The sequence below is a fragment of the Eretmochelys imbricata genome, chromosome 6, assembly GCF_965152235.1.
Source record: "Eretmochelys imbricata isolate rEreImb1 chromosome 6, rEreImb1.hap1, whole genome shotgun sequence".
In the NCBI taxonomy this organism is placed as follows: domain Eukaryota; kingdom Metazoa; phylum Chordata; order Testudines; family Cheloniidae; genus Eretmochelys; species Eretmochelys imbricata.
The window spans coordinates 37,521,629-37,533,750 of record NC_135577.1 but is presented as its reverse complement, the minus strand read 5'-3'; the positions used below and the strand labels follow the sequence as shown (position 1 = coordinate 37,533,750).

At 44.4% G+C, this 12,122-nt stretch overlaps 1 protein-coding gene across 1 annotated transcript in view; it reads left to right on the top strand.

Moving 5' to 3' along the window:
* Window positions 1-4,007: 4,007 nt before the first annotated feature.
* Window positions 4,008-12,122, top strand: part of DKK3 (dickkopf Wnt signaling pathway inhibitor 3) — a 44,953-nt gene continuing 36,838 nt past the window's right edge. The window contains exons 1-4 of the mRNA XM_077820105.1: window positions 4,008-4,127; window positions 4,302-4,523; window positions 10,753-10,890; window positions 11,403-11,486. Coding sequence (XP_077676231.1) covers window positions 4,326-4,523; window positions 10,753-10,890; window positions 11,403-11,486 — 420 coding nt within the window. The 5' untranslated portion in view covers window positions 4,008-4,127; window positions 4,302-4,325. The remainder of the gene's footprint in view (window positions 4,128-4,301; window positions 4,524-10,752; window positions 10,891-11,402; window positions 11,487-12,122) is intronic.

Here is a 12,122-nt window from a genome sequence, read left to right as displayed (position 1 = left end):
CAATACAGGTAATGTTCAATAGAACTGTTTCAAAAGATAAATAGCTGGAATTATAAAATCATCACTTACAAAGCTCAAGTATCAGAGGGGTAGCCGTGTTAGTCTGGATCTGTAAAAGCGGCAAAGAGTCCTGTGGCACCTTATAGACTAACAGACGTATTGGAGCATAAGCTTTGGTGGGTGAAATCTGACGAAGTGGGTATTCACCCACGAAAGCTCATGCTCCAATACGTCACTTACAAAGCTGTTTATCAATTAAATTCCTGCTACAAAAAGACACTAGCTCAAGAAAAATTAATCTGCTAGAGATTTTATCAGAGATTTGATCATTTGTATATGTTATGTTTGTTACTAACAACACCCTGAAAAAGTGAAACTAGATTTGGGATCCCCTATTACAGAATAACTTTTATAGCAAAATTGCTTTTCTCCATTTACACTAATTGTTAACCTGTAGTATGCGAAAATGAGGCAGGTGATAGTGACATTCTAATTCCTGTGCCTGATTGTAGTTGCATCAGTTGCACTGCTTCGGAAATGTACCATATATGCATCATTTTTCTTCCAATCCCTTGAATAAGGTCTCTTTTCAGAGCTATAAATGTTAACTTGTAAGTGTCTCTGTTCCTGCCTAATGCACCAGCCAGCTATTTCTCTCTCATCCCCTAACCTAAACACCTCTACCTTCTCCCTAACCTAGTTTATAATTACAGATGGACCAAACCCCCTTGAACAGAAGTTCAGATCCGAATTTCATGGATAGGACTTACCTCTGTTTATTTCTAGGGGTGCTGCTCCCAGCCCATCTTATGTACAGTACACCAATATGTCCTCTTACTTTCCAGAAAATGTTTACATCTCCTTTTTCTGATTTAATCCTTGCCTTCCCAACCCTAACAGTTTATCTCCTACTCCTCCGGAACATCTAGAATGAGCCCCTCCCCACCACTGACCCAAATATCATTGCCTGTCTACGTGTTGGGACAATGCGCTCTATGGGCATGTGATTTCTAAAGCACACTAAAGTGTTCCACGTTAATTGGTCAGTGTAGTCCCTGCTGGTGCGTTTTAACATAGTGCTGTTTGAAACAATACTACAATAAAGTGAACTAGGGCAGGGGTTCTCCACCTTTTTCTTTCTGAGCGCCCCCACCCCAACATGCTATAAAAACTCAACAATAATTGATTTCCTGCATATAAAAATTAGGATTGGGGTTAGGGGGCAGCAAGCCAGGCAATTGCCTGGGTCCCCATGCCACACAGGAGCCCCAGTGAAACTACATTCTTCAGGCTTCGGCTTCTGGGCTTCATGCAGTGGGGCTTCAGCTTTCTACCCTGGGCCCCAGCAAGTCTAATGCTGGCCCTGCTTGGCAGCCCCGCTGAAACCTCATTGTGGCCCCCCAGGGGTCCCCGAACACCTGGTAGAGAACCACTGAACTAGGGAACTTTTAGTATACACCACCAGGGTCTATGGACCAATTAATACACAACACATTAGTGTGCTTTAGAAATCACACCCTCCTAGAGTGCATTACTCTACTATGTAGACAAGCCCTTAGTCTCAATGCCCTGATTTACCTTCTACTGCTTACCCCCGCAAATAAAATATTTTAAGGGAACTCACCAGTCCATTTTTCCATTAGAACAGTATCATCTGCAAGTGGTCCGCTTCCTGCAAACTCTCTGATGAATTTCTAAGGTGGGGAGCAGAGAGGAAAAGATGCTGTATCTCATGGGAAAGATGCAAGTAATAATTAATAATACATGACACTATGTCTTGGAAGGAAAGGAAAGTTTAAAAGAAAGGGAAGGCTGAAGAGAAGGCAGAGGCAGAAACTCCTTCTTACAGAAAGCAGTCTCTCTTGTCAGCCACAAACAAGAAATATTGATGACCAAAAGGCCAGTTAATTCTTGGAATTGGCAGAAATTATAGGGAAGCATGACTCACCTGACCTAGGACAGAAAATTAGAAAGAGAAATGTATAAAGGAGACAAACTGCAGCTGCCACGATCCCCATGGCATTAAAAATGTTACCAAATTGCATCATTTTTTCTAATATTTACCAGAGAATCCTCATCCCTGTCAATATTGGGTTTGAAATTTATACTGAGCTCTTTTCCTGCTATCTTTTCTTCTTTTCTTCCTTCATCAGTTCCCATTTGGAAGGGTAGAGAGAGTTCTAATTCTCTTCCCCAGCATTTTAGTCAGCATATACCGTCAATTCTGAGACTGTCCCATATCAGCAATAGGAATGTCTGTAAATGTCTGAATGGGGAGCAAAATCTGCCTATACTTTGGTGCTGTTTGACACAGGCCAGCACTAAACCTTTCTGCTTATGCCTTCTATTTCCTGTCATTGATGCAAACGTATATTCTAGCAGCCTTAGGACGCAGGGTTATCCTTATGCGCTTAGCATATAACACTTTAGGCCAGAGGTGACTAAAGTGCAGCCATGAGTCAAATGAAGCCCATGGTGTTCTGTAATGTGCCCCACTGCTGCACTCATCTTTGAATATGGAAGTGAGAGTAAAGGTTAAAGTAAGTGAGAGTGAAAAGGGGGCACAGCAAATAAGTCTTTGCTAAAGACAGCAGAAGAGCTCCTCCCACAGTCCTTCTCCCCAGCCACAGGGAATGCCTCTCCTCAAATCCTTTTCCTCTCCACTGCCACCGTAAAGCAACCCCTTGCACCTGTGAGGCACTGACATCACCAGGCAAGAGGACAAATAAAAGAGTAGCTGCCACATGATACCTTCCCATCCCCTACTTACTGTTGCGCTCCATTTCCCAGTCTATACTGTACAATTGAGAGAAAATGGTCCATTTGCTCAGAGCTCTTCCTGAGGCTCCTTTTTCAGGGGGCCCCATTTCCCATGGTCAGAAGAGAGTGACGAAGACAGCTCAGCCGAAGCTCATGCCAGCAGTCCATACACTGATACAAAAATCTCACCCCTAGTTGGACACACCTACCAATATTTTGTTAATTCTCCTTCCTTCACTAACTTATCTGAACCACTGGGTGAGATTTCCTACATTGATACAAACAAAGGCCCTTTGGATCATTTTAAAAAGAAAAGTTCACTTCTCCAGCTCTCATAAACTGGGAATTTATGACAAATGAGGATGATAATCCTTTAAATGATTCTTTCCTCTGGGTCTCCCAGCACATCCTGTTTTTTAGGCCTCAAACTTGCAAAGACTTACACACGTGCTTAACTGTAAGCACTGAAGTCAGGGTGTGTAAAGCTAAGCAGGAGTTAACTGTTTAGGGCTGGGATTGGCTTGAATTTTCTCTCCTGTACAGCTCCACACACATTGCCAATGGTAAGCAGAGAGTAATAATTTAGTGCATTGCAGGGTGGGAGCTGTGATGGCTCTCTACTCTAAACTTTAAAGACAGGGTGTGGTCAATGGATATCATAGGCCCTAATATAATATGCTCCATTTTGATGCAAAGGGCCACTGCTTGTAGGGTGACCAGATAGCAAGTGTGAAAAATCGGGACGGGGGTGGGGGGTAATTGGCACCTATATAAGAAAAAGCCCCAAATATCGGGACTGTCCCTATAAAATCGGGACATCTGGTCACCCTAACTGCATGGAGTAGGATGGAGTTTGCACATTTAAGCGCTCCTCGGGTGTCTGCAGCCAACCTCTCCTCTCACGAGGGGTCTGTGGTGCGGCTGTCCCTCACTCACACTAAACGCGGTCCTGCAGGAGCTTCAGGCAAGCTGCCTATGAGGGACTGGGCTGCGCAAAGCCTGGGCAGCCTCCCGGCCGTGTTCCCCCGCCCCCCCGTTCACACTGAACGAGCTGGGGAGCTCGCCAGGCCCGGTCAGGAGGCTGGCACCGAGCCCCCACCCCCCGCACTCTGCTCCCAGAGCAGGCAGGCACCTGGTCCCTCCCACACCCCGCACTCACCCCTGGCTTTCTCCGGCTGCTGCAGCCAATAGCAACCGAGGAGGCGGCGGCTGCAGCAACGAGTCTCTGGGGCGCGGAGCAGAGCAGCGCTGCCGGCCCGAGGCGTCCCAGCTTGCAGCTCCGCTCGCATCTCGCTGCCTGGCCCCGGCTCGCCAGGGCGGGACCCAGGGCGCAGGCAGGGCTGCTAGGGAGGCGGCGGCGGACACAGGTCAGGGGGGCGCTTCTGCGTTGGGAGAGGGCGGTGGGGGGCAGGCACGGGAGCCGGGGGCCGCAGAGGGTAGCGACGGGGACCCAGCGGCAGGGCCGGGCCGGCTGCCGGGCTCTCCTCGGGCCCGCTGCGGCCGGCTCAGCGCGGGGCGCTTTTGTCTCCCTTCCTTCCCAGGCGGCCGCGCAGGGCAGCCGGAGGATGCTGCTGCTCCTGGTCCTGCCCTTGCTGCTGGGGGCGGCTTGCGCAGCTCCGGCGGCGGATGGGGGAGCCGAGCTGCCGCCCGGGGAGCCGGAGCCGAGCTTCCCTCGGGAGGAGGCCAGTCTGAACGAAATGTTCCGCGAGGTGGAGGAGCTGATGGAGGACACGCAGTACAAGCTGCGGAACGCCGTCAAGGAGGTGAGACACCCCCGCTCCCCACCACACACACACACACACACACACGTCTCACTCACTCACACCTCTCCCAGATCCCATCCCGCCTGGGGCTTACCCCCGGTGGCTGGGATAGTTCTTCGGCCTAAGGTGTGGGTGGGTAGGTGTGGGGGGGAGGGAGGGGGCTGTGCAGGATGTTTGTGTGTTCGCCTGTAGGGCTGGGGAGGCGAGTGGGGCGTGTGGCTATGCGGCGTCTGTATAGCGCGTGTGTGTGTTGGTGTGGCCCTTTGGTGCTGTTGGAAATAGCTCCCCACCCTTTGGTGCCTTCTCGTCTCCTGTATTTGAAGAGGGAGTTTCCCATGGAGCAGTAGATCATTAACTCTGTGGGAACGCTAATTTATTTCTTCAGCCTGGGGTCAGAGCCTCTGCCAGTATCTGAGAATCCTCCTAATGCCCATCAAAGGTAAAAGCAGCAGAATCCAAAACTAATATATCTAAAAGACTGATGGGTGTTTTCTTGCTTCAGCATCCCTCAAAACCCTGGAGGCATCTCTTCCGCTGGAAAGCCTTTCAGTCCTGTGCATGTGGTGCAATAGTGGGTTTGCATTAGGCCCTTAGATTTATCTTGCTCTGTTTTTGTTAAAAATTCCAAAAGGTTTTTGATTGCCCTCAAAAATGTTACTCGTCAATCTCCCTGAATCCCATTTAAGGTGAGAGATTCAGCGCGTTCTTTCCTGTGAAATGCTCATTCACTTGCTGCATCAGGCACTTAAAGTTGAGTGTTTGGGTCTTGATTCTACACTTCTGTGGACGGAAGTGTCACTCAAGTCTCAGTGAGAGTTTTGCCTGTATCTCCCCACTGTAACAAAATAAGGCATTTTAAATAACTCTTGGGGCTCAGTTGTGCCTTTAGTTATTGTACTGAGTAGCCACTGGAGACATGGACTATTTCACTTATATTTCAGAGCCATCCCCCCCCCCTCCCCCCCCATCCCTCCTTTTGCTCCAGGGGGCTAGTAAGTTGTTGCTGGCTTATACCAATAGAGAATTGACTGTGCAGAAAACAAGGTATTTTTCTTTTAAACTTCCCTCTTCTGGGTATTTTTTTTTAACTGATTACAAATGCTTATTTCCTATTACTAAGACAATTGCAGTTTAAGCCACTCAGCAACTTTTAGGAACGGCCTAAATTTGGATCCAAAATGAATTATTTTAAAGAAGTTTTGAAACCTTAAAACTGTCCAGTTAACTCCCTCTTTCCCCCAGCATTTCTTAGGGCCAAATTCTAACCTTGGCAATCTGTAGGCAACTTCGGATGAAGTTACTGAGAGCAGTGGACAAAATGTGAGGGCAGAATTTACCATTTTTAAAATAGCAAAAAGTATATATTTTTAAAGGACTGTATTAACTGTTGAGCTGAGACCCTTCAGTCAGCCCATAGTGAATTTTACTGCCTAACTTCAAATCCCTAAATGTTTAATACAAGACTGTCAGCATTTTCATTATAGAATGTTGACATGGTACTGATGGAGAAATGGAATGCGGTGTATTTTTTGTTTAGATGGTTGCATCATATGTCTGTGTGGAAATTTCTTAATATTGCAGATGTTTCAGCTGCATCAAGCTGTCAGTTTCCCTGAATGGCAGAGAAAATAGAGTCTATCTTAGTTGCACTTTCAGTCACACACAACGAACTAAAAGTTCAAGTAACTTGTGCTCAGGTGCTCCTGTTTCCTCATAGTTCACTCCATATTTTTCCACTGGCATGCAGCTTCTCTCCGAAGCCCAACAGATTCCCACAGGCTGTTCTCCAGAGGCACAGGGTCAGCTGTGGGGAGGCCTTGTGGCCCCAGACTGCCTCTCTCTGTAGCTCTGTTTTGGTTTCTTATCAGCACTCTTTTGTCACAGGGTTTCCCCTGCAGGCATTTGCCCCGAAAGCTCTCTCAGAGGCTTAAAGATACTGCTGAAAAAATCTAGTAACTTTGGAGCAGATTCCTCCAAATCTGTCTTTTTACAGATGGAAATAAGGGATCTGTGGGCCTAGTCTATTCTTGATGTATGAGTAAACTCACACTTTTCTACTGCAATAGAACAGAATGAGCCCTAAAATGGAATACAGACTTGGTTTACTCATTTATTACATTATACCTTTGCAGTCTGCATCCAGATCCATTAAAATCCACCTAAAAATCTTTTATGATGTGCAAATTCTTATTCTGTGGAAAACAGCCTTATCCGATGCTTCAGGCACAACTATCCTTAAGAATGTGTCAGAATTTCCATTAGTAGTTGTTGTTTTCAGTGGTTAATAGCACTATAAAATTTTGTTCTTGACTGAAACATTCTCGGTCTGTGAGCAGTTTTTTTAAAACACAACTCTATGTTGTAACAGGAGGAGAAAATTTCAAATGGCTTATGATATTCTACAACTAGATGAACTTTGTTAGGTCATTAAATTATTTTGTGAATGAGGGCCCACATTTTAAATCTTTAGGCACCGAATTCAAGATTTAGCCACAAACAAACATGCCAGATTTTCAAAGAAGTTTAGCATACACCGTTCTCAATTATTTTAAGTACTCATGGTCAAAGATTTTGGATTGGACTTTTTAAAAGAAGTCCAAAATAGCCAGATAACTAAGATCTTAAAACGTTACATTTGTGATTTGTCTATTAATATTGGACTTTTCTGCAGCTATCGGGTGCCTCCTTCTCACTGAACTTGCTCTACTCTTTTGATCCTCAGCTCTACTTACCCTTTATATCTGCTTCCTCTGCTCCTGTTTCCATGCTACGGAGTGCCTGAAATCCAGGCACCATGCAGCCTGCCTTTTCTGCACATTTGTTCTTACCTCCTTGAGTATGACCATTTTCCTGGCAAAACAGCACCCGTTTAGATCAGGGGTGGCCAACCTGTGGCTCCGGAGCCACATGCTACTCTTCAGAAGTTAATATGCGGCTCCTTGTATAGTAGGCACCGCCTCCGGGGCTGGAGCTATAGGCACCAACTTTCCAATGTTCCCGGGGGGTTCTCACTGCACAACCCCCTGCTCTGCCCCAAATTCTGCCCCCACTCCAAGCCCTCCCCCCCCCCGAGCCTGCAATGCCCTCGCTCCCCCCCCGCACACCATGAAACAGCTGATCAGGAGGTGCAGGGAGGGGGAGGTGCTGATTGTCGACAGGAGGCACTGGGGTGGGGAGCTGATGGAGGGCTACTGACATATTACTGTGGCTCTTTGGCAATGTACATTGGTAAATTCTGGCTCCTTCTCAGGCTTAGGTTGGCCACCCCTGCTTTAGATCAACTCCAGCACCTTCAGCCTTTCCGACTCTTATCTATATCTGTCTCCTGATACCCCTGTCTCTCTCCTTTCAATCAGAGCAGGATCCCACTAATTTCTTCAAGGATAAAATTGATGCCGTGCAGCAGAATTTTCACACCTTTCACTCTGTGCTCTACCTCTATCCTATACACGCTCTCCCTGCTCAACATTTTTTCCTTCCATTTTTTCCTCTATATAATCTCTTAATGTTCTTCACCTCTCCTTCGACCATAACCCTTGTTCATGCTTTAGTCATCTCCTTTCCATTCTCTTGCCTCACTTTCCTCCAGCCTATCCACAATATGAAGTATTGTGGGGGAGGGAAGCCATTCAGATACTGTGGTGATGAGCACATCATATAAACAGAGAGCCAAAATGCTGCCGCTGCTGCAGAAACAATCTTCCTTTTCCTCCATTTGGATGTTCTGCTCCTATTCACATTTCTCACCCTCCCTTCCAGCTGTGTACATGACCTCACTTCTGCTTATCTTTGCTATCATTCCCTCCTAGCACCCTTCACTAACACAGGCCTTCCTTCTATCTGTTTGTATTAGAGTAGCACCTCGGGACTTCAAGTGAGATCAGTCCCCTATTTTGCTAGGAACTGTACCAACATATAGTAAGAGGGAGGCCCTGACTTGAAGTGCTTATAGTGTAAATAAACTAGACAGAGTGGGAGAAAGAGCATGTTACTGTCATTTTACAGCTGGGGCACTGAGATGCAAAGAGACTAAGTGAATTGCCCAAGGTCACACAGGAAAGGAAAAAGAAAAGGAGTACTTGTGGCACCTTAGAGACTAACAATGGAAAGGAAAGATCACTAAGCCAGAAACTGAACCTGTGAGTCCTAGTTCACAAAAAAACATCCTCTGCATTCCTCTCCATTCTCTGCTAGGAGCCCTTTTCTATGCTGCCCCTTACAAATCTTCCTTTTTGTACTGTGCCACAAACCAACCCTTTTCTCTTTAAATCCCTTCTCAAAAATCAGTTATTCCAAGAAGCCTTTCTGTGATAAGCCACCTGAGAAACAAATCTTTAAAAATATTTAATTAAAATCACTACATCTGAACTTTTGATCTTCATCTGCACAACTGGTGTATTATGCATATGTCCTCTATTGTGTGTTCAATTTAGATTGTATCAGAGGGATAGCCGTGTTAGTCTGGATCTGTAAAAGCGGCAAAGATTTTGGCACCTTATAGATTATCAGATGTATTGGAGTATAAGCTTTCATGGGTGAATACTCCATTGGGGCTTACATCCGACGAAGTGCGTAGAGACCATGTCTTTATTGTACAATGCCAAATGTGGTTTGTCAGTGCTTAAGATTAGCTATGGTCCAACTATGCTGAATCTAGCCACATCCTTATTAATTTTATATTAACATAAGGATGGGTACAGAGAACTCAGGTATTGTAAATATTACACGCTTTTAAAAATGGCCACAGAAAAAATGGTTAGAAAAAAGACAGACACTCAAAAGAAAACCCATCACCAGTGGGAGATGTGCCCCTAGGAAAAATTCAACCTGGTGAACTTTACAGTATTTTAGATCAAATACAGAGGTCTCAAGTAAATAACTAGTTTATTTGGAACTCAATTAATGTTAATGTTCTCAGGAGTTTCTCTTGTTCACAAAGATTCCTTTCCTAGTTTTATGCACTTTAAAATTCCGTTCCTTTTTTTACTCTTCTTTAATTCAAAGAGCGATCTCATCTCCTTCCCACTGTGATCAGAGCACTGGGAATTCATGGGGCAGAATTAAGGCTGTGGTTGCACTCCAATACAATGGGAATTTTGCCTGTTAAGGAATGCGAGATTAAGCATGCAGATCCTGATCCAAAGCCAATGAAAGTCCTTTGCTTGACTTCAGTGGCTTTGGATGAGGGTCTTTGCCCTTACAGAACCTTTTCCTGCTCTTCCTCAGGTGTGAGAATCTATCTCAAGAGTAGTGTTTATCAAGAAAAAGTAGATAGGCCAGCTGATGATTAAATGTTAATTCAGGGTTTCAGCCCATGGTGGTGTTACGAATTATACCCGATAGGTCATGCACAGGAACTGCTGCGAATTATACCCAATAAGTCACGCGCACAGTTCGAGTCTAGGCTGAGGCACACGAACCAAGTCCACAACTGCAGAGTTCCCAAAGAGACTAAGTTTATTATGTTCGAGCGTGGTGCCCCCCTGCTAATCAGGAGGGGACCCCGAATGCAGGTTATACAGATATTATATACCTTTTAGCAAAGCATGTTGCCCTTGTGCATCAGAAACCTTAGCCAATAGACAAATCATTCCCTTATCTACCACCTATCCCTGCTAGGTACATTCCCCGTGCTAAACCATTACTTCAACTACACAACATGGTCCTAAAGCAATGCACCAGTAGCCTTTCTTATCAGGATGGGAGACTCACATCAAGGCCAGGAGACAGGGAGTTAGGAACAGACAAAGAATAGAAACCAGGAGTTGAGACAGGCTGGAAACAAGGGGGAGGGTTTTCACAGGAATGCAGTATCTAAGGAACACTCCTCCTGGTGCATGATGTGCTTGCTTTTAGACAATGGTGGGCCCCAAACCAAAATGGAGTCACATATGCTAACTTTTCCTTAACAGTGGTTAAGAAGTTTTGCAGCACCCACTTATCCTCCTGATGCTCAAGTCCATAGAAAGGCTGACTTGTTCTCATACTCTAAATAGTCTATAGCTGAAGAGTTTGGTGCTCCAGTATCATGACATGGCATTCTCTGTTGCATTAAAAAAGCTGGCATGCTCATTTTTGAGATAGCTCAGGAAGCATTTTCATACAACAGAAATCAATACTAATAAATGTGACACTGTTTAGAGTAGGACAAAAAGTGTTGCTTGCTCTATTTTATTGTTTTTGCTTAAGGTTACAAATGTATTGCTCAGTAGTTTCTTGCATTTGTTAGATGGAGGCTGAGGAAGAAGGGGCAAAAAACCCATCAGAAGTTGACTTTGAAAACTTACCTCCCAGCTACCATAATGAATCCAACACAGACACCAAAATTGGTAATAAAACCATTCATACCCACCAGGAAATTGACAAGGTAAGAAACAATACATATAACGATTTACCTTTTCTGTATACTGGCCTTGCAGAGTAAAAGAGCGTGTCACATGTTGAAAAATTTTAGAGAATGTAGAGTTGAATTCATAAACTTCTTGTACTGTATATGATTTGCTTGTATAATTAGCAGTTAAGTGGGGAAGAGGAAAATGGTTAATGTGGCAAAATGCTTTGTTTTGTTTCATTGCTGTAGTGTGTCTTTTCACATTGCATAGTAATGCCTGGAAAATATGGAATACAGACATGATACATAATGTGGAATGTAAAAGTGATCACTGCTCGAGGCTTGATTGATTAGCTTCTTTACTAAGACGTTTCAAAAAAGAATAGTGGGATTCATTATCCAATTTTACCAGCTGCAGTCACTATTGCAGTGCAGGAAATGAAAAATAAATAGAATTAACATTAGAGTAATACTGGACTAAACAGTAACAGAGGACTAAAATGGCATTCATATTCATCTAATTTATTGTTCCTGTTTTGCCATATTAGGTTACAGATAACAAAACTGGATCAGCAATCTATTCTGAGACCGTTATTACATCTATAAAAGATGGAGAAAGCAAGAGGAATCATGTGAGTGAAGACTTCCTTTTTTTCTTTTAAAAATGAAACAAAAACATTGGCTTTATCATCTAGAATAAACCAGTACAGTTTAGAGCTCAGCCCAGCATAACTGTTAAATATTAAAAACAAACCACTTAGCTTTACACAAAATAATATTTTAAAACCCCTTTTAACTACCAGGAATTGCCAGTGTCAGGCTGACTTTTTTTTTTTTTTTTTGGTATAGTTTTTCTTATTGAAGGATCCCAGAGAACCTTAGAAACTAACTTGCTATCTTCATTTATGCAAAACTCATACTGAAGTCTTATGGGAGTTTTGCCTGAGAAAGCACAAAAGCAGTACTTAATTTGTGCCAGGGCTTGCCAGGGGTGAGCCTTGGCAGTTCATAACTATGGCACTGCTGGGCTTGCTGCATCAGTTATGAATGTAAAAAAAAAAATTGCTTGAGCCCCAGCACCTCTTATAGCAAATTAAGTACTGCCCAAAAGAATGACACATACATTCTTCAGAGCTGAAATTCAGCCATCTGTGGGGTACAGAGAACATCAGAGTAGGTGGTTTCTTCACTGTGTTCTTTGGCTGCTGCCTGATGTCATTCAGCCGAGCAGCACTATCAGGCAGGCCAATGACTAAGGAAACTAAATT